We start from the raw sequence: 24,692 nt of genomic DNA, 5'->3' as shown, positions 1-24,692 counted from the left end.
CCTGTTTTCTGCATTGGGCAGAAAACACAGCGAAGAGTTGCTCATGTAGCTAGCAGAAGCTTGGCAGGAGAGGTTTCTTGAAGCTGGCGCACGTGTTGTGGGCACTTGCCTGTGCCCCATATGCCCCCAGAGCAAAGGCTGGTCCGCTGTGCAGCGTCTAGACCATGGGTAGGCAAACTAAGGCCCAGGGGCCGGATCCGGCCTAATCGCCTTCTAAATCCAGCCCGCGGACGGTCCAGGAATCTGCATGTTTTTACATGAGTAGAATGTGTCCTTTTATTTAAAATGAATCTCTGGGTTATTTGTGGGACATAGGAATTTGTTCATTCCCCCCAAAAAAATATAGTCCGGCCCCCCACAAGGGGACAGTGGACCGGTCCCCTGCTGAAAAAGCTTGCTGACCCCTGGTCTAGACACAAATGGAAAGGAGATTTGGAAGGGAAGGCGTTGCAATGCATCCTGCGCATAACATGGTATTTGATGCTCGTGTGTGACTGTCAGAAGCGGATGCACCTAGGAAATGCTCTGGGCGACAATGCCTCTCCAAAAATGAAAAGTCAGATACAAGGAAGTCCTTCACAAAGGCGGGCTTGATCTGGAGAGGAGTGTGTGCGAGCTGTGGCACACACCCAGGGACAATGGAGCGTGGTATTTGCACACACATACTAGTTTCCCTCCTGCCAACCTAGCAGTTCAAAAGCACGTCAGAGTGCAAGTAGATAAATAGGTACCGCTCTGGCGGGAAGGTAAACGGCGTTTCCGTGCACTGCTCTGGTTCGCCAGAAGCGGCTTAATCATGCTGGCCACATGACCCAGAAGCTGTACGCCGGCTCCCTCGGCCAGTAAAGCGAGATGAGCACCGCAACCCCAGAGTCGGCCACGACTGGACCTAATGGTCAGGGGTCCCTTTACCTTTTACAACTAGCTTCCACAGTCGGAGGCAGCAACCCTAATGAATACCACTTGCTGGCAACCACAGGAGCAGAGAGGAGAGGGCTGCTTGAGGGTTTTCGACAAGCCTCTGGCTGGCCACTGAACTAGAGGGGCCGTTGGCCTGACCCTGCAAGTTTCTTCTTACATGCATAACCCACTGGCCTTCCTCCATGCATCCCTCCACCCCTTGCAGCAAAGCAAGACCCCGTCCTCTCCTCCTGCTCCGGAGAGCAGGACCTGAACCCAAGGCTTCAAGTTACACGAAAGGAGATTCCGCTGACTAAACCTCAGGAAGAACTTTGTCATGGTAGGAGCGGTTTGACAGTGGAACACGCTTCTTGTGGACTCTCCTTCCTTGAAAGTGTTTAAGCAGAGGTTGGGTGGCCATCTGTCACGGATGCTTGAGCTGAGATACCTGCATTGCACGGGGTTGGACTAGATGACCCCTGGGGTCTTTTGCAATTCTACGGTCCCGTGCTTCCAAATTGCTGGAAACCCAAATGGGGAGCTGCTCTTGTGTTCGAATCCTGCTGCTCGGCTTCCCGCAGGTGGCCATGGTGGGAGGACGGCGCCAGGGACCAGATAGGCCAGGGGCCTGATCCGCCGTGGGCTCTTCGTTCTCATTCCAGTTCTTCCCAATTCCCAGCTTTAACTGGGATTCCTGCATTGCACGGGGTTTTGCAACTAGATGACTGAGGGTCCCTTTCCGCCTCTCCGATTCTATGGTCCTCCCTCTCTGGTTTGCGCCCTCTTTCGCATCCACCCCCCCCTCCAACGCTTCCAGCCTCCGTCTCCCCCAACTGCCTTTCCCTACATCCCACCCCAGCTCTAAACCGTGCCCAGGGGCGCGCATGCATTGCAGCAGCGCCCGGCGCGTCCTGCAACTGCAAGAGCGCAGCGGCTGCAACTGGGCAGGGGGGTGTTGCGCGCGCGCGCCTCCGCGTCCGTGTGCATGTGTGTGCGTGTGAGTCTGTGTGTGTCTGTCTCTCCCCCCCCCCCCGCGGGCACCGTAATCCTCCTTGCAGAAGCGCCTCCTCCTCCTTCTCTCCTCCTCCCGCTCCGCGGCTCCTGGCGCTGCGCGCGGCGAGGCGGGGCCGGCGCTTCTGCTGCTGCTCCTGCCGCTGGAGCTGGGGCTGGAGGCGGCGGCGGCGGCGGCCGGGGGACGATGGGGCAGCGGCGGTGGCGGCGGCGGCATCCTCCTCCTCCTCGGGCCGGCTGGGCGGCGGCGGCGTCTGGGCGCTGATCTCGGGGGGCGCGGCTGGGCGCGCCATGCGGCGGGGCGTCCGCCGGCGCTGAGCGGCAGCCGGAGCAGCGCGCGGAGCCTCCTGCCGAGGGCGGGACGCGGCCGAGGGTGCACGGAGCATGGGGCGCGCCGGGCTCGCCTTCGCCGCCGCCGCCGGCCTGATGGCGCTGGCGGGCCTCCTCGCGGGTAGGTGGGGGCGAGGTGAATTGGGGGGTGGGAAGGAGACGCCAACACACACCCATCCCCAGATTCCACCCTTTTCCTCTACCTGGATATTTTCTGGATTGCAAATATTTGGGGGTATCTTTTTGGGTGGGGGGTGGAATTTGCAACGGGGGATCCGCCCCCCCAACCCAGACAGTCTCGTCTCTTTTCCCCCACCCCCCGACCACTCCCCTCGCGCAAAAAAATAAGGAGGGCGCATTATTATTATGTTTTGGCAATGGTTAAGGACACTGGGGGAGCCTTTTCAAGAAGTGGGGTGGGGGACGGTTAGGGCTGGGGAGTGTAAAATGGCCACATTGTGGTGGGAAGAGAAGACCCCTCTTCCCTCCCCCCCCAAAAAATGATTCCCACCCATCCTTTTTCTCCTCTCCCCCTCCCACCCCTCATTTTGTAGGATGCTTTCGGGGATGTCTGTTGAGTGATTTGGTGGCGGCGTTAGTTGTAATGCAAGACACGTGTTACAAAATCCACACTCCTCGCCCTGCTTCCCCTCCCCTGCAAATGTATTTTGGGGTGTGTGTGTGTCCGTATTCCCCCCCCTCCAAAAAAAAGGAGGCTGTGGCAAATGGAGAGCTGGAGGGCAGGGGGAGGGGCGGGCGGCGGCGGCAGCGGCGGGAGATCGCAGCGAAATGCGGAATCGCACCGGATCACGTCCTGGTGATTCCGTTGCGGGCGAGTCAGGGGTGGTGGTGCAACATCGAAGACCCCCTGTGCCTTTCTTGGCTGCACCCCCTCTCAAAAAAAAAAAAAGAAAGAAAGAAATCTGTCGAAGATCGAATGAATGCAAAAAGAGAGTCCATTTATTTCCTTTAAAATGCGGGTCTTGCTTGATGGTGGAAGAGATCTATCTGTATATTCCCCCGCTGACCGTGTCCTGTCGTAAATAAACCCCAGACGCTCGGAAGGGAGTGAGAATTATCCTGCCTGCTGCTGCCGCCAGGTTCAGATGCGTAAATCTATGGATTTTCAGGTCAGAAGGCCACAAAAACCAGTGACTCAGTCAGACCTTCCTTCCAGAGGGGGGAATGCAAAATGATTCCCCCCCCCTGCAAGACCGCTCAGCTGCCTGGCAGGATCAGACCAGGAGGTCCACCTGTTCTAGGATCTGGTGATGACCAGTCAGACAGGTGCTGACTTGAGGTGTGTGTGCATCTGTGTGTAGGCATGGAGGTGATGTCCACCCTTTTGGGATCTCTCCATCCCTCCTCTCCAGCTGGTTTTGCCTGCAGTCCTCTTCTTCAGTCACACCCCCAGTGCTGGATGCTCAAAAACCAAACAGGCACCCTCCTCCTTGTATTTATTTCCCCCCTGGTTTGAGGAGGGGTGTTTCCTACCTCTGGAACCACTTATTTCTGTTTTGCATTGGCTTCTCTTCCATTCCGCCCTCCTTTTTCTGTTCGCTTTTGTCTTAAGCCTCGGAAAAAAACCCTGAGATCTTTCTCAGGGAAGCCAAAACTAGAACACTGGGTGGGTGGGGGTCTTGTCAGAGGAAGCCCACCCTCTGCCCATGGATGGATGGGAGGTTGATCAGGCTGCCTTCCTTCCTTCCTTGCGGGGAGAGGTCCACCGATTTGGTAAATAAACCCCGAGGCGACTGTTAGCGCCAAAGACATTTTCCCATATTTACACCCCTCTCCTCGCTACAACCAGCCAGCTTCTTCTCTCCCCCCCCCCCCACCTTCCAAGTGATTAATTCTGCTCTACTACACTGGGAAAGAGGGGGAAGGAGAAAAGCTGAATCAGGCAGCCAGAATGTGTGGGAATGAGCCGCGAGCCGAGACCGCTGCTATTTTTGACACCGCGGCAAGGAAGAATACGCATATTATATATATATAATACGGAAAGTACCATTTGGTGCGCTGGAATTGTCCGTAGGAGGTTCTGGGGTTTGGAAAAGCAGAGAAGCTGAATGTTGGAAGATTCAGGGCGGATAAAATAAAGTCCTTCTTCACGCAGTGCTGAGTTGATCTGTGGAACTCCCTTCCACAAGAGGCATTGATGGCCAAACTAGGTGACTTTGAGATAGGACTGGGCAGATTCATGGAGAAGAGAGCCGTCGAGGGCTAACAGCCCACAATGGCTATGCTCTTGCACTCGGGTCCTGCTTGCGGGCTTTGCATTGAGACAACTGCCCTGTTGTGCCCTGATGCAGTTTATAGCTCAGTTGTCAGAGCATGAGACTCTTAACCTCAGGGCCGTGGGTTCGAGCCTCACGGAGGGCAAAAGATTCCTGCATTGGAGTAGATGACACACGAGGTCCCTTCTGACTTTCCTGTGGTTCTATGTATCAGATTATGAGGACAGGATGCTGGCTGGGCCTGATCCTGCAGGGCTCTTTATGGGTCCTTATTTTGGGGAGGGAGCTTAGCAACGCCTCTGTGCGCACGGAAATGACCGCCTCTCAACTGCTTGCGTTCTTCCCCACTCACAATCACTTCCTTTCTTGCCTGCAGCCTCTGCTGAGCAACCTGCAAGATCCCCCAACGCCACTGACGTCCGAGGAGCCCCCTGGCAAAGCAGGGGGGCCGCTGTGAGCAGAGCGCCGTCTCCGAGGAAGGAGAATCCCTCCCCACCGAGACCCAGCGCCTGGCGAGGAGGGAACGCCTCTACCCCCAAAGCCTCGCAGGCAGCGGGAGCGAAGGAATCTCAGCTCAAGCCACCTGCCGTTCTCCCAGGCGGCGATGGAGGAGACGCCGCCGTCGCTTCTGACATCCCAGCTGCTGGCAGCCCCCCAGGGGCAAGCGTCACGGTGAGGTACTTTTCTGGAGAGATGGAGGAGGAGAAAAATGTCTCGGGCCTCTGTTTGGGCTGCCCCGGAGGGACTCTCAGCCAGCCTTTTTTGGGGGGACGCGACAGCAAGGGCCCCCTCGAAGCATTGTCGGGCGGAACCGGATTTGCCCAGCCGGCGCAGGGGCAGGAGGGGGCCTGGAAGTTACTTGACGGGGCAGCGGGGAGCCCCCGCGCTGCCCCAGAAAGCCAAGAGGAAGCCGGCAGTGGGGACCAGCCCGCCAAGGCCTCCCCGGATCAAGGGGAGTTGGCAGAACGGACCACGACCCCCAGGTTTGCCCCAGAGGCCAGCTCTTCCGCAGGCCTGGGCCACAGTTCGGCCGAGACGGACCTCCTCCTCGACACGTTTGGGGTAGCGGTGCTGGCATCTCCAACGAGGGCCGACGTCCCGGCCCCCGAGGAGGACAGGGCAGTCCCAGAGCAAGACTCCGCCCAGAAGGAGGAGCCTCTGGAGCTGTGGGTGGAGTCTTCCAGCAGCTCGCCAGCTGAGGGCGCGCAAGGCCGCACCGATCGGAGCTGGCCGGGCACCGAGACCCCGCGGACGGCCGTCACGCCTCCGGTCAAGGCCTCCCCGAAGCCGTCGCAGGACCCTTTGGCCTCCGAGATCATCGACATCGATTACTATGACCTGTTTGATGGGGAGAGGCTTGGCGGCGCCGGCCTGGACTCCACCAAGCGGAAACCGGTGGACGACAAAGGGATGTCGTGGTCCCTGCACGACCTCTACGATGACTTCACGCCCTTCGACGAGTCCGATTTCTACCCCACGACTTCCTTCTACACCGACGGGGATGAGGAAGACCTGGACGAGCCGGAGGAAGAGGAGGAGGAGGAAGATGGCGGAGGAGGTCTGGCCAGGGATCTGGAGGACGAGAACGGCTTTCGGATCCCCACGCCGGCTACGCCCAAGATCCACACCGCCGTCCAGGAAGCGGAGCCCACCAGCCGCCGCTACGTCGTCCCACCTCTGCAGACTTTTGTCATCACGGGGGGCGGCGGCAGGGCCACCCCCAGACCCCGTCCGGCGGAAGTTGGCCGGGACCTCAGCCTGTTGGGCGTGGTGGAGAACGGCACCGAATGCCGTAGTGGTTTTGTCCGGCACAACAACTCCTGCAAATCCTTGTGCGACACCTTCCCCAGTTACTGCCACAACGGGGGCCAGTGCTACCTGGTGGAGAACCTGGGGGCCTTCTGCAGGTGAGAAGTGGGCGGGGCTTCCCTGGCAGGTGAGGTGGGAGTAGCAGTGGCAGCTGTGGCCATGCTGGCCGCCGCGCTGCAGGGGGCGCCACAACTGGGACGTGGAAGGGAACATGAAAGGCAGGGGGGGATTTTAGCGACACCCTGGGTGCTGCTGAAATTTGAGTCTTCTTCCACTGGGAGTAGGAGCCTTAAAAGGTCTGGGATGAGCCACGCTCAGCTTGGTTTTGGAGCATAGATTCCTCCTCCACCCAAAACTGGTTTCAGCTTGGTCTCCACATGTGACAGGGTGAGGGGTTCGAATTCTGAGCTCGTCAGAATGGATGGAACCAGTTCATAGTTCAAATGCGTGAGCGCTGTTAACTGAACATGGCTTCCTTCTACTTTATGAAAACACACAAAGCTCGCCTTCAAGTAAGAGGACCAGTACATCAGGCGTGACGGTTTAAACCTAGACCGCTCCCTGTTGAGCTAGCTTTCTAACTGTAGGGAGTTTGGGCTTTATTTATTTATTTCATCAGATTTGTATGCTGCCTGGCTGTCAGAAAGCAAAACCCTCAAGAAAGATGAAGTGATAAAATTATTCATAAATAATAATAACAATATAATAATAATTTATTATTTATACCTCGCCCGTCTGGCTGGGTTTCCCCAGCCACTTTGGGTGGCTTCCAACAAAACACTAAAATACAATAACCTATTAAACATTAAAAGCTTCCCTAAACAGGGCTGCCTTCAGATGTCTTCTAAAAGTTGGGTAGTTATATTCTCTTTGACATCTGCTGGGAGGGCGTTCCACAGGGCGGGTGCCACCACCGAGAAGGCCCTCTGCCTGGTTCCCTGTAACTTGGCTTCTCGCAGCGAGGGAACCGCCAGAACGGCCGCAATAACTGAAAGTAGCAATGGACCAAAAACAGATTAAAACTCGCGCCAAGGCCGGGCTCAGGGCGGCTAGCAAGCAATAATAAAAGCAAGTTGAATGAGTACAACTTAAAAACAAGATTAAAATACAACAATTAAAATATTGAAACTTTAAAACACTAAAATGCAGCCTCTTCACAGGAGGAGAAAGGAGAAAAGAAAGAGGGGGAGGGAATCAAATTGGCTCCAAGCCAAAGGCCAGGCGGAACAACTCTGTCTTACAGGCCCTGCGGAAAGAAATCAGATCCTGCAGGGCCCTGGTCTCATGAGACAGAGCGTTCCAGCAGGCCGGGGCCAGAGTTGAAAAGGCCCTGGCTCTGGTTGAAGCCAATCTAACTTCCTTAGGGCCTGGGACCACTAGGGTGTTGCTATTTATGGACCTTGAGGCTCTCCGTGGGGCAGACCGGGAGAGGCGGTCCCGTAGGTACGAGGGTCCTAGGCCGTGAAGGGCTTTAAAGGTCAAAATCAGCACCTTAAATCTGACCCTGTACTCCACCGGGAGCCAGTTACCCACTTAATGTGGAAGAAAAGGGCCGCATCACTCTTGGCATGTGGGCTAAATCTGCGAAATCTCATCCGGCACCCCCAAGTGGGAATCCGCTCCTGTTTGCTGACCCCCATATCCTGACTTTTCTGAGAATTATAGAGTGGAAAGGGTGCTCCCAAGGTCATCTGTTCCAACCCCTCGCAATTCAGCAATGTGGGGTTTGGGGTCACACTGGACTGTGATGGAGCTTGAGGGAACTGTCTCATCAACCTGAAGCAGGAATGGGGCCCCTGTGGCCCTCCAGACATTATTGGACTACACCGCCCATCATCCTGACTGCAGTTTGCCCATCGGTGACAGACACAGACAGTACAGTGGTACTCCGGTTGCAGACGGGATCCAATCCGGAGCTCCGGTCGGATGCTGAGGTTTCCACAACCAGAGGTGCCTCTTCTGCGCATATGCGCACAGAGCGCTTTTGCGCATGCACGAGCGGCGAAACCCGGGAAAATACTTCCAGGTTTGCCGCTTTTGCAACCCGTAGTTAGGTACGTAAGCCAAGGTTCTACTGTACAGTGATACCTCAAGTTACATACGCTTCAGGTTACATATACTTCAGGTTACAGACTCCGCTCACCCAGAAATAGTACCTCAGGTTAAGAACTTTGCTTCAGGATGAGAACAGAAATCGTGCTCCAGCGGCGCGGCGGCCGCAGGAGTCCCCATTAGCTAAAGTGGTGCTTCAGGTTAAGAACAGTTTCAGGTTAAGAACGGACCTCCGGAACGAATTAAGTACTTAACCCGAGGTACCACTGTACTTTCAAGAACTGCAACGAAGTGTTGCAGCGCGGAGTTCTCCCATCAACCACGGGCTATTGAAAAATAGCCCATGCCATTCCGTTTTCCTGCCCCCGGACTCCTATTTTCCATTTCACACACCCCCCCCCGAATTTCCTATACATTTATTACATTCCACCTTTTTTTCTGGGTAGCTCACGGTGCCATCTGTGGTTTCCCCCCTCCCTCCTCGTTCAGTGCCCCACAACAATAACCCTGCGAGGCAGGGACTAGCCCCCAAGGTCACACAACGAGTCGGGATTCGAACCCTGGGCGCGCAGGGCGATGCTCTTTGGTCTCCGAAAGGTGTGCATCATTTACGACGACCCTGGGAGGTAGGTCCGATGCTGTCTCAGCCCCGTGCCCTCTGCCCGACCCAAGGTTGCGAGAGGCAGCCTGAAGGCGTCTCGGCTGCTGCCTGCTGAGCGGAGAAGGGGGAGGGATTTCCCGGGTGCTCCCTGCCCCCACAGCACCCTGCCTGCTCAGCCGAGCCGGAATTAGGTCAGAGCCACGCTGACGGGACGCTCTCCCTGAGTCACTAATCAGCTCTGACAGACAGCAGTGGCGGGAAGAAGGCGCGCTGTTTCCAGAGATGGCATTCTGGGTGCCAGTCACGGGGTGTGCCGAGAGCAGAGCTTGGGTAGGGGTCCTCTGCGGGAGATGCACCCCTTTGCGGATCCAGCAAAAATCCTAGAATCATAGAATAGAATCATAGAATCCTAGAGTTGGAAGAGACCACAAGGGCCATCGAGTCCAACCCCCTGCCAAGCAGGAAACACCATCAGAGCACTCCTGACATATGGTTGTCAAGCCTCTGCTTAAAGACCTCCAAAGAAGGAGACTCCACCACACTCCTTGGCAGCAAATTCCACTGTCAAACAGCTCTTACTGTCAGGAAGTTCTTCCTAATGTTTAGGTGGAATCTTCTTTCTTGTAGTTTGGATCCATTGCTCCGTGTCCGCTTCTCTGGAGCAGCAGAAAACAACCTTTCTCCCTCCTCTAGGTGACATCCTTTTATATATTTGAACATGGCTATCATATCACCCCTTAACCTCCTCTTCTCCAGGCTAAACATGCCCAGCTCCCTTAGCCGTTCCTCATAAGGCATCGTTTCCAGGCCTTTGACCATTTTGGTTGCCCTCCTCTGGGCACGTTCCAGTTTGTCAGTGTCCTTCTTGAACTGTGGTGCCCAGAACTGGACACAGTACTCCAGGTGAGGTCTGACCAGAGCAGAATATAGTGGCACTATTACTTCCCTTGATCTAGATGCTATACTCCTATTGATGCAGCCCAGAATTGCATTGGCTTTTTTAGCTGCCGCATCACACTGTTGGCTCATGTCAAGTTTGTGGTCAACCAAGACTCCTAGATCCTTTTCACATGTACTGCTCTCAAGCCAGGTGTCACCCATCTTGTATTTGTGCCTCTCATTTTTTTTGCCCAAGTGCAATACTTTACATTTCTCCCTGTTAAAGTTCATCTTGTTTGTTTTGGCCCAGTTCTCTAATCTGTCAAGGTCGTTTTGAAGTGTGATCCTGTCCTCTGGGGTGTTAGCCACCCCTCCCAGTTTGGTGTCATCTGCAAGCACAAATGGGAGGCGAGTTCGGATCCTGCCTCGCTGCTCATTGACTTTGGTGTTCCGGACCTGTACCTCTAGGCAGGAGAAGGGATTTCGGTGTGGCGTGTGCTGTGCGTTCATAAAGCCGTACAATTGTCTGGTTTTGGAGGGACTAAGGGGGGTCATCTAGTCCAACCCCAGCAATGCTAGAGTTGCAGGTTGCTAAGGCTGAAACACACCCCTGCAGGTTCCATGTGTTTTTCTTGGTCCTTCTGGGCTGGTGGGATGAGCATTTCCAGCTTAATCCTTTTTCCCAGCAAGCCTTGGATGCAAAATCTTCATGAATTGCATGATAGTGTTTTATTCTGCATAGTGGGGTGTGTTTTTTTAAACTTTGTTTCTGCACTGCATTTTGTAAAATTATCATTAGCCATACTGGGAGTGTGAAGCATGAGAAATAAAGAAGTCAGTGGTGGGCAGGTTTCAGCCCTCTGGGTGTTGCAGAACTACAAATCCCATCATCCATTGGGTGTGGGGGCTGATGGGAGTTGTAGTTTTGCAACATCTGGGGGGCCAAGGCTCTCTCCCTGCCCTCATTTCTTTCCATTAAGAGGCCTGGACACACACATGGCAGCAGGGTGGATTTGATTTAAATCAAATCACGATTTAAATCACTGGTCAGTAAGACTTGATTTAAATCTCTTTTTTTTTACAGACGGACTCATTCTTGCTGGTATAATCTTAATATTTACAGCCAGATGAAGGTTTCATTTCTGGAATAATAATTTTTCAGAATAGTTTTTACACTTATATCAAAAATTACTGATTTGGTTATACTATTAGAAATACACAGATAATTATGAAATTAGTGTGAGGTTTAATAGCTGTTTATATTTGGACAATTTTTCTGCTGTACTTTACAGAAGAAAAATAATCATTTCCTTGATAACAATTTAAACCATTTATTTAACTAAAACAATAACATTATAGCATATGTATCCACATTTGCTAACTGATGTGGTTAAACGATATTTTTTTTTAACTCAGACTGAGTTTTAGCACACGTGAAAAACTTAAAACAAATCCTCATTTCCTGATGAATAGCCTTTGGACTACGATGTAACTTAAATAGAAAACAAATCTTTAGAAAGAATTTTCCTCCAAAAGCATTTTATTTTGAAAATCCGATTTACGTTTAAAAATAAATTCCGATTTAAATTTTTAAAAAATCATATTTATTTTTAAATCATTGATTTTTATCCACCACGCACGATAGCCTAGCAAAGCGTTCCCCAACCTGGTGCTTCCCCCCCCCCCCCGTGTTTTGGATTCAAACTCCCATCAGATGCATGATGGGAGTTGTAGTCCAAAACGACACCGGCTTGGGGGAAGCCGGGGACCTCTGTGTGGTGCAGCAGCTGAGGCCACGCTAACATTATTGCGCAAGGCGCTGTACTTTGGGGCTTCCCGTTCTCTCGATCCAGAGCTGCCGTTAGCGCAGAATGCTGCAGTCCGATTGCTGACAGGAGTGAGGCCTTGCCAGCCTATCCCACCTCTGCTCAGATACCTGCCACTGGGCAAGGCTCAGGATGCCTACTATCAGTAATTAATCCCCTGAACAATTTGGGACCAGTTTACCCGCAAGATTGCCTCACCCTAAATGAACTGGCTTCGATTGGTGGAACTAGCAGGCGCCGAATAAGTCCCATTCGATATTTGTAAGAGCACTTTAGACTGTGGAACTCCCTGCCTGTTGATATTAAGCGAGCACCTGCGCTGTGGATTCTTCTGCGCCTGATAAAAACATTCAGTCCACTCAGAGGTTTAGAAAGCGGGTGCAACAGCAGCCAGAAACACTATAAGCAGACACTGGAGAAAGCTGGTGCAAGCCTTCATTGTAATTTTAACTTTTTGACGTCTGAAATAACCATTCCTAATTTTACCTAGTACAATGGACGCTCGGGTTGTGAACGTGATCTGTGTGGGAGGCACGTTCGCAACCTGCAGCATTCGCAACCTGCAGCAGCGCGTCTGCACACGTGCAGGTTGCGATTTAGCACTTCTGCACATGTGCAAAGCGTGATTTGACGCTTCTGCGCATGTGCAACCGCCGAAACTGGGAAGTAACCCGTTCCGGTACTTCTGGGTTTCGGCACGTCCGTAACTCGAAAAAACACAACCTGAAGCGTCTGTAACCCGAGGTATGACTGTAGTTTTCTTATGGTTCTATCCTTTTTGCCAACCTCTTTTGAGGGTTTTATTTTTACATTTGAGCGGCGTATGAATTTGACGAAACAAGCAAATAGGTTGCTGCTACAATGTGGGGCTGGTTTGCATACTGAGCCTAGCCCCAAATTGGTGACCTGTTTGTGCCGCTAAGCTGAACTAGGCGTAGCTTTCGAACCCAGTGTTGGCACCAACTAATCCAGAATGCGGCAGCTAGACTGGGGGCGGCCGCCGAGACCACATAACGCTGGTCTTGAAAAACCTACATTGGCTCCCGGGACGTTTCCGAGCACAATTCAAAGTGTTGGTGCTGACCTTTAAAGCCCTAAACGGCCTCAGTCCAGTATACCTGAAGGAGCGTCTCCACCCCCATCGTTCTGCCCGGACACTGAGGTCCAGCTCTAAGGGCCTTCTGGCAGTTCCCCTCACTGCGAGAAGCCAAGTTACAGGGAACCAGGCAGAGGGCCTTCTCGGTGGTGGCGCCCGCCCTGTGGAACGCCCTCCCATCAGATGTCAAGGAAATAAACAACTACCTGACATTCAGAAGACATCTGAAGGCAGCCCTGTTTGGGGAAGTTTTAATGTGTGACATCTTAATGTATTTTTGGTCTTTGTGGAAGCCGCCCAGAGTGGCTGGGGAAACCCAGCCAGATGGGCGGGGTACAAGTAATAAATTATTATTATTATAATGGGCCTTTCAGGGGAGTAAATCCCCGCATTTATCGAAGAGTCACGAATCTGTCCCTTTCGTCCTCAAGCCCCTTCTCCTGGCTGACATCTGCTTTGCAGAGACAATGATCTACCTTGCAGGACCGTCGTAGGGTTTTCTGAATCATTATCCCTTTAACAAGAAGTGCTCTGAGCACTTGAAATTTGCTACTTGAAATTTGCAGCTCGGCGCCTTCTCTGACGAGGGATGTCACAGGGAAACAGACAAGCTGGTGACATGTGGTTATCTTTTCCTAAGGTATCCTGCCCCTAACCCGGAAGTTCCACTTTTGGCCTTTGTGGGTTGGCATCTTCACTGGAGTTGAGCTGGGGTGGTGGTCAAGAGCCAGTGCGGGAGACCAGGGGAGGCCTGCCCTGTGGAATGCCCTCCTGGCAAGTGTTAAAGAATTAAACAACTATAAAAAATTTCGTAGGCATCTGAACACAGCCCTGCTTCGGGAAGCTTTTAAATGTTTGGGTTTTCCTTCTTTTTTAAATTGCATTTTTGTTGGAAGACATCCAGAGTGGCTGGGGTAGCCCAGTCAGACAGGCAGGGTATAAGAAAACAACAACAACAATTTATTTATACCCCGCCCATCTGGCTGGGCTTCCCCAGCCACTCTGGGCGGCTTCCAGCAAAATATTAAAATACAGTAATGCATCAAACATTAAAAGCTTCCCTAAACAGGGCTGCCTTCAGATGTCTTCTAAAAGTCTGGTAGTTGTTGTTCTCTTTGACATCTGGTGGGAGGGTGTTCCACAGGGTGGGGGCCACTACCGAGAAGGCCCTCTGCCTGATTCACTGTAACTTGGCTTCTCTCAGTGAGGGAACCACCAGAAGGCCCTTGGAACTGGACCTCAGTATACAGGTAGAACGATGGGGGTGGAGACGCTCCTTCAGGTCTACTGGACCGAGGCCGTTTAGGGCTTTAAAGGTCAGCACTAACACTTTGAATTGTGTTCGGAAACGTACTGGGAGCCAGTGTAGGTCTTTCAAGACTGGTGTTATATGGTCCCGGCGGCCGCTCCCAGTTACCAGTCTAGCTGCCGCATTCTGGATTAGTTGTAGTTTCCGGGTCACCTTCAAAGGTAGCCCCACATAGAGCGCATTGCAGTAGTCCAAGCGGGAGATAACCAGAGCATGCACCACTCTGGCCAGACAGTCCAGATATTATTATTATTATTATTATTATTATTGGGATTGATGCCTTTCCCAGGCTCCCCCTTTGCTGAGCATACCTCGCTTTCCGTCTTGCCTCGCAGGTGCAACACCCAGGACTACATCTGGCACAAAGGCATCCGCTGCGAGTCCATCATCACCGACTTCCAGGTGATGTGCATCGCCGTGGGCTCGGCCGCCCTGGTGGTCCTCCTTCTCTTCATGATGACCGTCTTCTTCGCCAAGAAACTCTACCTGCTCAAAACCGAAAACAGCAAATTGCGCAAGACCAAGTGAGTGGCGGCGGGGCTGGGCTGGGCAGGTTTTTGGGTGGGTGGGTGTCGATGTCATGGGCGGGTTGGACGCAGAGGAATAGGGGGAGGAAGCAGCTTGGGAAGAAGGCGCAGAGCCCTGGGAAGGGTGATGGAAGAGGGAGAGGAGGTGTCAGAATCTGAAAAGGCGACAGGGTTTAGTGAGCGGGGAGAGTCTGTGGCAGAGAGAAGTCCAGAATTGGAGGCTGAGGCAGGAGAAGAGGTAGGCCAAGAGGCAGAGATGGGTCTGGCTGGGGAAGAGTCATTGGTGTCTCTTCCTCCTGCTGCAACAAGCGCCCCTCCCTGCTTGCCTCCCAGAACCAAGGGAGGCATGAACAGGGCGGAGGAGAGTTTGGCCTCATGCAGGCGCAGTCTCAGATCGCTTGGGGAATCCCCGGAGAGGAGGTTGGGACTCGGCAACTGATTTTCACGGAGGAAGGCTCCTGGGAATGAGCTCCTTTGCTCAGCCGCACACTCAGCCAAGTTGGGTTTTTGCTAATGAAGAGCTAACTCCATCTTTAAATGGTGTGATCGCTGACTGGCAAGGAAGAGTAGGGAGACGGACGCTCCTGGAAAAGGTTTCGTCTTCGTGCTTTTATTGCAGAGGTGCCGGATGTGTGTGTGTTTTGGCTTTTTTGTCCTGAGGGCCACACTCATCTCTGGACCACCTCGCAAGGGCCGCATGCTAGCAGTGGGCGGGGCCTGGGGCAAAAGTGGGCGGAGCAACACATGTTTCTCATCACGGAGGGAGGGCTATTGAGGGCTCCTAGCCAGGATAGTTATGCTCTGCATCTGTGGTTAAAGACAGCAATTTAAAGCCCTAAACAACCTCGGTCCTGTATACCTGAAGGAGCGTCTCCACCCCCATCATCCAGCCCGGACACTGAGATCCAGCGCTGAGGGCCTTCCGGCAGTTCCCTCCCTGCGAGAAGTGAGGTTACAGGGAACCAGACAGAGGGCCTTCTCGGTGGTGGCACCCTCCCTGTGGAATGCCCTCCCTTCAGATGTGAAGGAAATAAGCAGCTATCTTCTTTTTAAAAGACATCTGAAGGCAGCCCTGTTTAGGGAAGTTTTTAATATTTAATGCTGTATTGTTTTTAACACTTGATTGGAAGCCGCCCAGAGTGGCTGGGGAGACTCAGCCAGTTGGGCAGGGTATAAATAATAAATTATTATTATTATTATTATTATTATTATTATCTGGATTCCAGTTGCTCTTGCGCTCAGATGCAGCTTGCAGGTTTCCCATGTGGTTGGCCACAGTGAGGACAGAATACTGGACTGGGTGCACCCCCTTTGGCCTGATCCTGCCCTCAATGGCAGGCTTTGCGGGATTCCTGCTCCCGTCCCCATCCTGTGATTTACGGGGCGGGAGTTTTCCGGCTGGGAGAAACGCCAAGTGTTGTTGTGTGCGCCCGGGATGGAGTGCCTGTCAGTTCGCCTCTTCCTCAGGGCTGTAAATTTCCTGGGTGACATCAGAGAAAGAGGTGAAACAGAGTGGAAGGGGAGGGGGACAACATTCTGAAAAATGCACACAGCGGCATTTTTCATAACTGCCCCCCCCCTTATATATAAAAAAGAATTTATCAGAATAGCAGTTTGCATGACCCACTAAGGAAGATAAGACGACATAGATAAAATTCGAAACAGCAGCCATTAATTGCGCATTCACTGAAAACCCAATTAAAACTATTTAGTTTAATTACTCCGCCAAGCCTGGTGAACCTGATCCGTGATGCCAGCTTCTCAAAGTCCTCTAGCAAGAGTACTAGATGCCACATTAGTAACGTCTTCACTGCTCCGTAAATTCCCAGTGTGACGGATGGGCTTGATGCAGCGAGTCCAGTTTCCCAATGTCTTGTTTATTATTATTATTATTATTATTATTATTATTTCTTGGATTTATATACCGCCCTATACCCAGAGGTCTCAAGGTGGTTCCCATAAAAGGATCACAGTATATAAAATTAAAATAAAAGCAATAACCCAATTATAAAGTAAAGGTAAAGGGACCCCTGACCATTAGGTCCAGTCATGGCCGACTCTGGGGTTGCGGCACTCATCTCGCTTTACTGGCCAAGGGAGCCGGCATACAGCTTCCGGGTCATGTGGCCAGCATGACTAAGCCGCTTCTGGCAAACCAGAGCAGCGCACGGAAACGCCGTTTACCTTCCCGCCGGAGTGGTACCTGTTTATCTACTTGCACTTTGACATGCTTTCAAACTGCTAGGTTGGCAGGAGCTGGGACTGAGCAACGGGAGCTCACCCTGTTGCGGGGATTTGAACCACCGACCTTCTGATCGGCAAGTCCTAGACTCTGGTTTAACCCACAGCGCCACCTGCATCCCTATAACTCAATTATACACCCCCTCCACACACACAAAAGAGCCACATTTTAAAAGGGTATGGGATGTTGATCAGGTCAACCAAAGGCCTGGTTAAAAAGGAATGTTTTTGCCTGGCACCTAAAGGTGTATAATGAAGGGGTCAGTCGAACTTCCCTGGGGAGAGCATCCCACAGACGGGGAGCCACTGCAGAGAAGTTATCAAGAGTCTTCAATCCCCACTTTCCGCAGCCAGCTCTTGCCCCCTTGCCTCTTAGGGAATCCCCCAGGGAATCCCATTGTCCTCCAGGGGGTGGTACTTTGCTGGGCTACGCACTTCATGCAGTTGTGGGGCAGAATCCTTTCTGGGCTGGACTGCTTCTGCCTGCAGGTGAGGGAACTGTCAGAACATAAACCTACAAGCTGGCGCCGCAGGCGGCGGGAGAGACACCCATGACTCTTCCCCAGCCAGATCCATCTCTGCCTCTTGGCCTCCCTCCTCTCTTGCTTCAGCTTCTGCCTCTGAGTCTGAACTGCTCTCTGCCACAGACTCTTCCCGCTCACTAAGCCCTGTCGCCTCTTCAGATTCCAACACCTCCTCTTCCCAGTCCTCCCCTTGTGACCACTCATCGTTGTCCCACCACCAATCCCCTGACTCTGAGTCTTCTTCCCTTGGGGGTTCTCCAGCTGGTGCCTCCCCTCCCTCCTCTGCGTCCAGCCAGTCCCGAACCCAAGAGCCCCCTCCCCTCCTGTGGTTTCCAGCAAGTCGAATTCAGAAGCATTTCTGCCTCCGAACGTGGAAGCAGAGCCCAGCCTCCATTGCCAATAGCCTTTTCCTCCACCGCGAATTTGCCCAATCCTCTTTTTAAGCCATCTAGGTTAGGTGGCCATCCCTGCCTCCTGTGGCAGCGAGTTCCATAGGTTAACCGTGGGCTTGCGTGCAGCAGAACTTCCTTCCATCCACCCTGAATTATTATTATTTATCCCCGCCCTTCCTGGTTCAGCAAACCGGGCTCAGGGCGGCTAACAACCAATTTAAAACACTTAATTGATGCAACAAAAACAGCATAAAATACAGTATAAAACGTGAATTACAACAAATTCAAAAATCAATTTAGGGGGGAAATCCATCCAATAAACATTAGATGATCCCCAGGGCTAGCTGGCTAAATTAGTCCTATTTGGGCCAATGAGGAGACCAGGGGAGAATTAGCTGTGGGATCCCAGAGAGGGGAATCTTCATAAAAGGGGAGGGGGAGGGAAGGAAGGGGAATAAAAGATCAGGCTAAGTTCAAATTGAAAGCCAGGCGGAATAGCTCTGTCTTACAGGCCCTGCAGAAGGAAGTTAAATCCTGCAGGGCCCTGGTCTCATGGGACAGAGCATTCCACCAGGTCGGAGCCACCACTGAGAAGGCCCTGGCCCTGGTGGAGGATAGTCTGACTTCCTTAGGGCCCGGGACCTCTAAACTATGATTATTCATGGACCTTAAGGAAATCTTCCAGCCCTCGGCCTCATTGGATGCCCGCGAGTTGTAGCCTGTCCCAGGTCTCTGTTCTTCTTCTTCATGCTCAACATTGAGCTAAACCTGAAGGCTGGAAGCTCTGCTGCCTGCCGGTCGCTTGGGGCTGCCAGCGCAGGCCAGCTCACCCTGCATAACCCCACTTAGCATCTGGAGGATGGGAAGGAGGGAGAGCTCCTGCGCTGCTGCTTCTCGGCTAAGGTTACGGCTTTGTATCCCAGCTCCTGGCTCTCCTCTTTTTCCCCTCCTGGGTCTGAGCAGGCCAGCTCCCTAATGAGCGGTTAATTGCTGTTTTGCAAAAGTGCCATCAGTAATTACCAAGGAGTGCTTTGCACTGTCTGGCAAGACCTGTGGGGGTGGGGGCCGTGGGAGGGAGAGAGCAAAGGTAGTTGCCAGCAGCTTCTGGGCACTGAAAGCACTTTGAGCTTTTCCCTTACATCTTCAGCAGAACAACTCCAAAATACGTCGCTTTTTTGCATGTCATGGGCATTGCCGTTTTTCGCCAAGGCAACGCCATTTGTGGTTATTGCCGCTGGGAATGACTGCATCCCAGGCGCCGGGAAACAAAAGTCTCCCGGTGGTATCCTGTTGGGAAGGTGCAAAATGATAGAGTGGGTTTGCATCAAACAAAAAACAGGCCCCCTCTCTCTCCCTCTCTCTGAGAATCCCAGCTGACCTCTCACTTCTGGCTGCGATGAGCCATTTTTCAAAGCTCCTGTCGTGGCAGAATCTAATAATCGCCACCCAAGCTGCAGGCACCCAAGTCTTTCAGACCCAATGCGCTTTCTGTAGCAGTGGCTATGGAGTTGCCTCCCACTTGAGGGAGGCTGGCCCCCTACGCTTTGTGCTCAGCGCCTGGCAACCAGAGATAGACTCTTCCTGGATATGGAGGTTCCGCTTAGCTACTTAGCAGCGAGGCCGTTTGCACGCTGCGATTTTGTAGGAGGACCAAAAACCCACGGTGCAATGTCTTCCGTGCAAAAATGCAACATTTTGAGGTCACCTCTGCGTGAATCTTGCTTTAGAAGCCGGTTTCTAGCCATTGTGGACCCAATTCAATGGACTTGGACTACTGCAATGCGCTCTATGTGGGGCTACCTTTGAAGGTGACCCGGAAACTGCAATTAATCCAGAATGTGGCAGCTAGACTGGGGACTGGGAGTGGCCGCTGAGACCACATAACACTGGTCTTGAAAGACCTACATTGGCTCCCAGTATGTTTCTGAGCACAATTCAAAGTGTTGGTGCTGACCTTTAAAGCCCTAAATGGCCCAGTATACCTGAAGGAGCATCTCCACCCCCATCGTTCAGCCCAGACACGGAGGTCCAGCGCCGAGGGCCTTCTGGCGGTTCCCTCATTGCGAGAAGTGAGGTTACAGGGAAGCAGACAGAGGGCCTTCTTGGTAGTGGCGCCCACCCTGTGGAACGCCCTCCCAGCTGATGTGAAGGAAATAAGCAGCTATCTTCTCTTTAAAAGACATCTGAAGGCAATCCTGTTTGGGGAAGTTTATAGAATCTTTATAGAATTCCTTCAAATCATAAAAAGTTCTTTTCAAATCATCTTTAATCTCAAAGTCTCTGTACTTTGTACGGTGGAAGACAAGCTTTGTGTATTTAACAATGAAGGAAAGATTTTGAATGAATGTATATAAATGAAAATATCAAATGCTGTGGAACAGTGTTCATGTAATAATGTAGTCGCAGCATTTGATATTTTCATTTACATACATTCATTCGAGATAAGGTGGGTTTATGAAGCAATTCTATATCCCCCCACCACGCTGACGAAGAATTCTACAAAACAGTAGGCAATATCCGGAATCACTGTTCAGTGTTGGACATTATATTTGTTGAATACACAAAGCTTCACAGCTTGTCTTCCACCGTACAAAGTCTGGCACCTCGCTTCATTTAAAGATTTCCAGAGACTTTGAGACTGAATATTTCATTCTGAACTTTTTGTGATTTGAAGGAATTCTGTAAAGATTGTTTATTACGTATGTTTACGGTCATTGTGTTGCCTAGACATTGCTCTGGAACGGGACGCCCCTTCATAGCTGTCAACGCTTCCCTTTTTTAAAAGGGAAATTCCCTTATTCCGAATAGGATTCCTCGCGAGAAAAGGGAAAACTTGACAGCTATTCACCCCTTCTCTCTAGGGCCTTGACATCCACGCTGGGTTTCTGTGTTGTGTGATTCAGCTGGTTCCCGCTCAGGGCGGGGGTCTCCAGTGCTTAATATGTGCAGAGATGGGTCCCTGGCTTCTTAGCAACAACACATTGGTGGGGGGGGGGGAGGACGGAGCCTGGGAACTGCCCCCCCCTCTTCCCGAGTGCCCCTTTTCTGCCAGAGGTCATGGGAGCGCCTTGCATTCCTATGCTCCACTTTTTCTTTTGCAAATGAGCTTGGTTCCCCCCCCCTTTAAAAAAACAAAACAAAACCGCCTGAGTGCGCAGCCACAATGCCCCCCCTTTCTTCCCTCCAGCTCCCTTAAAGAGCTTTGTGGGGGGGGGGCGCTGAGCAGCTGGCGCTCTGCATGTGGGCTCTTAGCTTGGCAACAGCAGATGGCCGTATTGTCCGTCGGGTGGGGAGGGGGGTGGCTTTGTATGGTGGGGGGGGGCGTCTTCGAAGGGAAAGATTCCCTCCATCGGCATCTTGGGGGGGGGCAGAGGTCATCTGCGAGCGGGGGGGGGGGCAGCGTTGGTGAGAAGCAACTCAATTCCCTTTGGGGAGATACGCAGCGTGGCGCAAAAACGTGGCGGGTCGCGCCTTCCTGGCACCAAGCGCACTGCGCCCCCCCTTGCGAATGAAGCCGTGGAATCGTAAAACGGTCGAATTGCAAAGGGACCCTGGGGGGGCATCTAGTCCAACCCCCCCTGAAATGCAGGAACAGCAGCACTTTTGCTCCACCATTGGAATGTGGCCCCCAGAAGGTTATATGGGAGAGAATGTGGCCCTTGAGCTTCCCACAGTTGTTAACTGGCATCTGTTTCTCACTTTCCTGTATAGCTTAGCTTAGATAATTTATTCCGGTCGGATACCAGCTTATAAAACACACTTGAGGGTACAGTCACAGAAGGAAAACAAACAATTAAAACCATGTACAACAATAAATTTAAAATTTATAAATGCGATTAGCGTATAGACATTTTCAGATAAACCACCGCAGAGAGATGACCCAGAGTCGCCCATGGAACCGAGTTTGGGGATTTTCTTAATGAACTCATTTGGGTCGGGGGATGGTCTGCGCCTACAGATCTGTACACAGAATCTGGCGACCATCTGGGTCTTACGATCTTCGCATAACAGGAAAAGGTCAAACTTTTCCCCTGTATATTTTCTACTACACAACTTTATGTCTTTTTGTTGCAATTTTTAAAATTGTTTTTTAATTGTTTTGATTTGTTTTAATTGTTGTTGTGATTTTTTAAAAACGAATCGGCAATCAATAAATTCATTATTCTGCCCCCCGCATTATTGTCATAATAAATGATGAGCAATATGTCATAATTAATATTGCTCCAGCTCCACAATAAGAAAAATAAAAACATGGATGGTCACAGGGATGCCGCAACATTGTCGGTCCCTTCTGACTCTGTGGATTCCGCGAATGTTAATCGTTTAAAACAAAAATGAGGCAAAAATCAGTTTTAAGCAAAAATCAGTCAGGAGTTTTAGGCAGGAAACTTTCCTCCTGGGAGGTTCTCCTCCGCAAGTGCAAATTTGGCCAGAGATTGCTGCATGAAAGGCACTCTGCAGCTGCTCAGAGGCAACCTCTTCCCAGCGCTTCACCTGTTCTGGTGGTGAACCATTGCTCTGCAAAGTGAGTGTGGGTGACCTCTGGTTTTTCCCTTGGAAAAAGTTGTGGAACGAATGGCTAGATTGCTTCATTTTAGGAAAAGGCTTTGGGGGGGGGGTAGGGGAGTACAGCTGGGTGTGCAGAAGAGAGAGTGGTTGCAAGAGCTGTCCTCTGTTTGTGCAACTCTATGCCATTCACTTCCACGTATAATAATTACTATAATAATTTATTATTTATACCCTGCCCATCTGGCTGGGTTTCCCTAGCCACGGCTTCCAACTGAATATTAAAAACAATACAGCATCAGACATTAAAAACTTCCCTAAACTGGGCCGCCTTCAGTTGTCTTTTAAAAGAAAAATAGCTGTTCATTTCCTTGACATCTGCTGGGAGGGTGTTGCACAGGGTGGGCGCCACCACCGAGAAGGCCCTCTGCCTGGTCCCCTGTAACCTCACTTCTCACAGGGAGGGAACTGCCAGAAGGCCCTCGGCGCTGGACCTCAGTGTCTGGGCAGAACAATGGGGGTGGAGATGCTCCTTCAGGTATACTGGATCCAGGCCGTTTAGGGCTTTAAAGGTCAGCACCAACACTTTGAATTCTGCTCGGAAACGTACTGGGAGCCGTAACCGTGTTTGAACAGCTTAGCAGACGCTCAAAGTTCCCTGGAAAGATTGCTATGGTTTGTTGCCAGCTCGACTATCGCGTTGTGTCCTGCCTTTTTTGAGAGTCCTACATCGCGGGATGGGGGGTTGGCCTAGATGACCTTTGGGTTCCCTTCCAAATCTGCGATGACTCTTTCTGACCTCTGGATTCTCTCCTCTCTTTCCTCTCTCTGCTTCTTGTTTGTTTCCCCTCTTCTCCTCCCCGCCGCCGGCAGATACCGCACCCCCTCTGAGCTCCACAACGACAACTTCTCGCTGTCCACAATTGCGGAGGGCTCGCACCCAAATGTAAGGAAATTTTGTGACACCCCCTCCAACCTCTCCCCTCATGCTCGTGCATTGGCTTACTATGATAACATTATCTGTCAGGTAACTCGTCTTCTTCACGTCTCCCCCACCCTTGCTGCATGCCTTCTGCCCCCCCACCCTCGTCTCCCGCCCCACTGCCTGCCCCAGAGCACGCTCAGACCATCACCAGCGAGAGAAATTGCCGGTGCCTGCACTGGTGGAATAGCGAAGTCGGGGGGGGGGGTCTGGCTGCCCCCAACCAGAGATAACTCCAAAACAGCCCCGCTGGCTTCGACCAGAGGCCCACCTATTCTGGCACCCTGTTTTCCCAGGGTCAAAATGCCCCACAGAACCTAAGAATCGTGATAGACTGCCCCTGGAGCAGGAAGTTCCATACGGATGTCAGAAGAGCTAGTGGCTCAGTACAGGTGAAACTCGAAAAATTAGAATATCGTGGAAAAGTTCCTTGATTTCCGTAATTCAGCTTAAAAGGTGAAACTAATATATGAGATCGACTCATGACATGCAAAGCGAGATCTGCTTCTACTTCTCAGAGGTCCAAATCTTGCAATCCTTCTTTTGCTGATTTCCTTTAATATTCTAATTTCTGAGATGGTTAATTTGGGGTTTTCATAAACTGTGCGTTATCGCAACGATAACAAATCAAGGCTTGGCATATCTTGCTTTGCATGTCACGAGTCTATCTCATATATCAGTTTCACCGTTCAAGTTGAATTGTGGAAATCAAGGAACTTTTCACTGAGATTCAAGTTTTTCGAGTTTCACCTGTAGGTTCCTCCAGGAAACACCATGACAGGAACCCCGTAAGTTCCTAAGAAGTGGCCAGTTATCCCAGCGGCCGGGACCTGAGTTCGATACTTGCACACTCCTCACTTGTGAATCCAGGCAGCTGGATGTGTTCGAAAGCATCTCTGCCATCCTTTTTCTGTGGATTTATCCAGTCCTCTTTCAGGTTGGTGGGAGTCGCTGCTTCCTGCAGAAGGGAGTTCCCTAGTTTAATGTTGCACTGCATGTGAAAATTCTGCCCTTTCCAACATTCAGCTTCCTTGAATGCCCACGAGTTCTTCCAATATGCAAGAGGGACGGGGGGGGGGGGAATTCTTCCTTCTCTCTGCACGCTGTATAAACTTCTGCCACATCCTCCGTTATGCTTGCCTTTCCGCTTCCAAGCTGAAAATGCAACCTTTCCCCTCATAGGGAGTCGCTGCAACCCAACTGATCGTTTTCTGCAGAATATATCTTTTTAAGGACGCGGGTGGCGCTGTGGGTTAAACCACAGAGCCTAGGACTTGCCGATCAGAAGGTTGGCGGTTCGAATCCCCGCGACGGGGTGAGCTCCCGTTGCTCGGTCCCTGCTCCTGCCCATCTAGCAGTTCGAAAGCACGTCAAAGTGCAAGTAGATAAATAGGTATCACTCCGGCGGGAAGGCAAACGGCGTTTCCGTGCACTGCTCTGGTTTGCCAAAAGCAGCTCAGTCATGCTGGC

General features: G+C 51.8%; 1 protein-coding gene across 1 annotated transcript in view; it reads left to right on the top strand.

Annotated features, from left to right (window-relative positions):
- The first annotated feature begins 2,239 nt into the window (after positions 1–2,239).
- Positions 2,240–24,692, top strand: part of CSPG5 (chondroitin sulfate proteoglycan 5) — a 26,691-nt gene continuing 4,238 nt past the window's right edge. Inside the window, exons 1-4 of the mRNA XM_083406866.1 lie at positions 2,240–2,362; positions 4,855–6,385; positions 14,386–14,574; positions 23,114–23,267. Of these exons, the coding sequence (XP_083262992.1) occupies positions 2,296–2,362; positions 4,855–6,385; positions 14,386–14,574; positions 23,114–23,267 (1,941 nt within the window). The 5' untranslated portion in view covers positions 2,240–2,295. The remainder of the gene's footprint in view (positions 2,363–4,854; positions 6,386–14,385; positions 14,575–23,113; positions 23,268–24,692) is intronic.

Source organism: Podarcis tiliguerta (genome assembly GCF_965153285.1).
Source record: "Podarcis tiliguerta genome assembly, chromosome: 12".
In the NCBI taxonomy this organism is placed as follows: Eukaryota; Metazoa; Chordata; class Lepidosauria; order Squamata; family Lacertidae; genus Podarcis; species Podarcis tiliguerta.
Note: the sequence above shows the minus strand (reverse complement) of the source record. Positions and strands in the feature narration are given on the sequence as shown.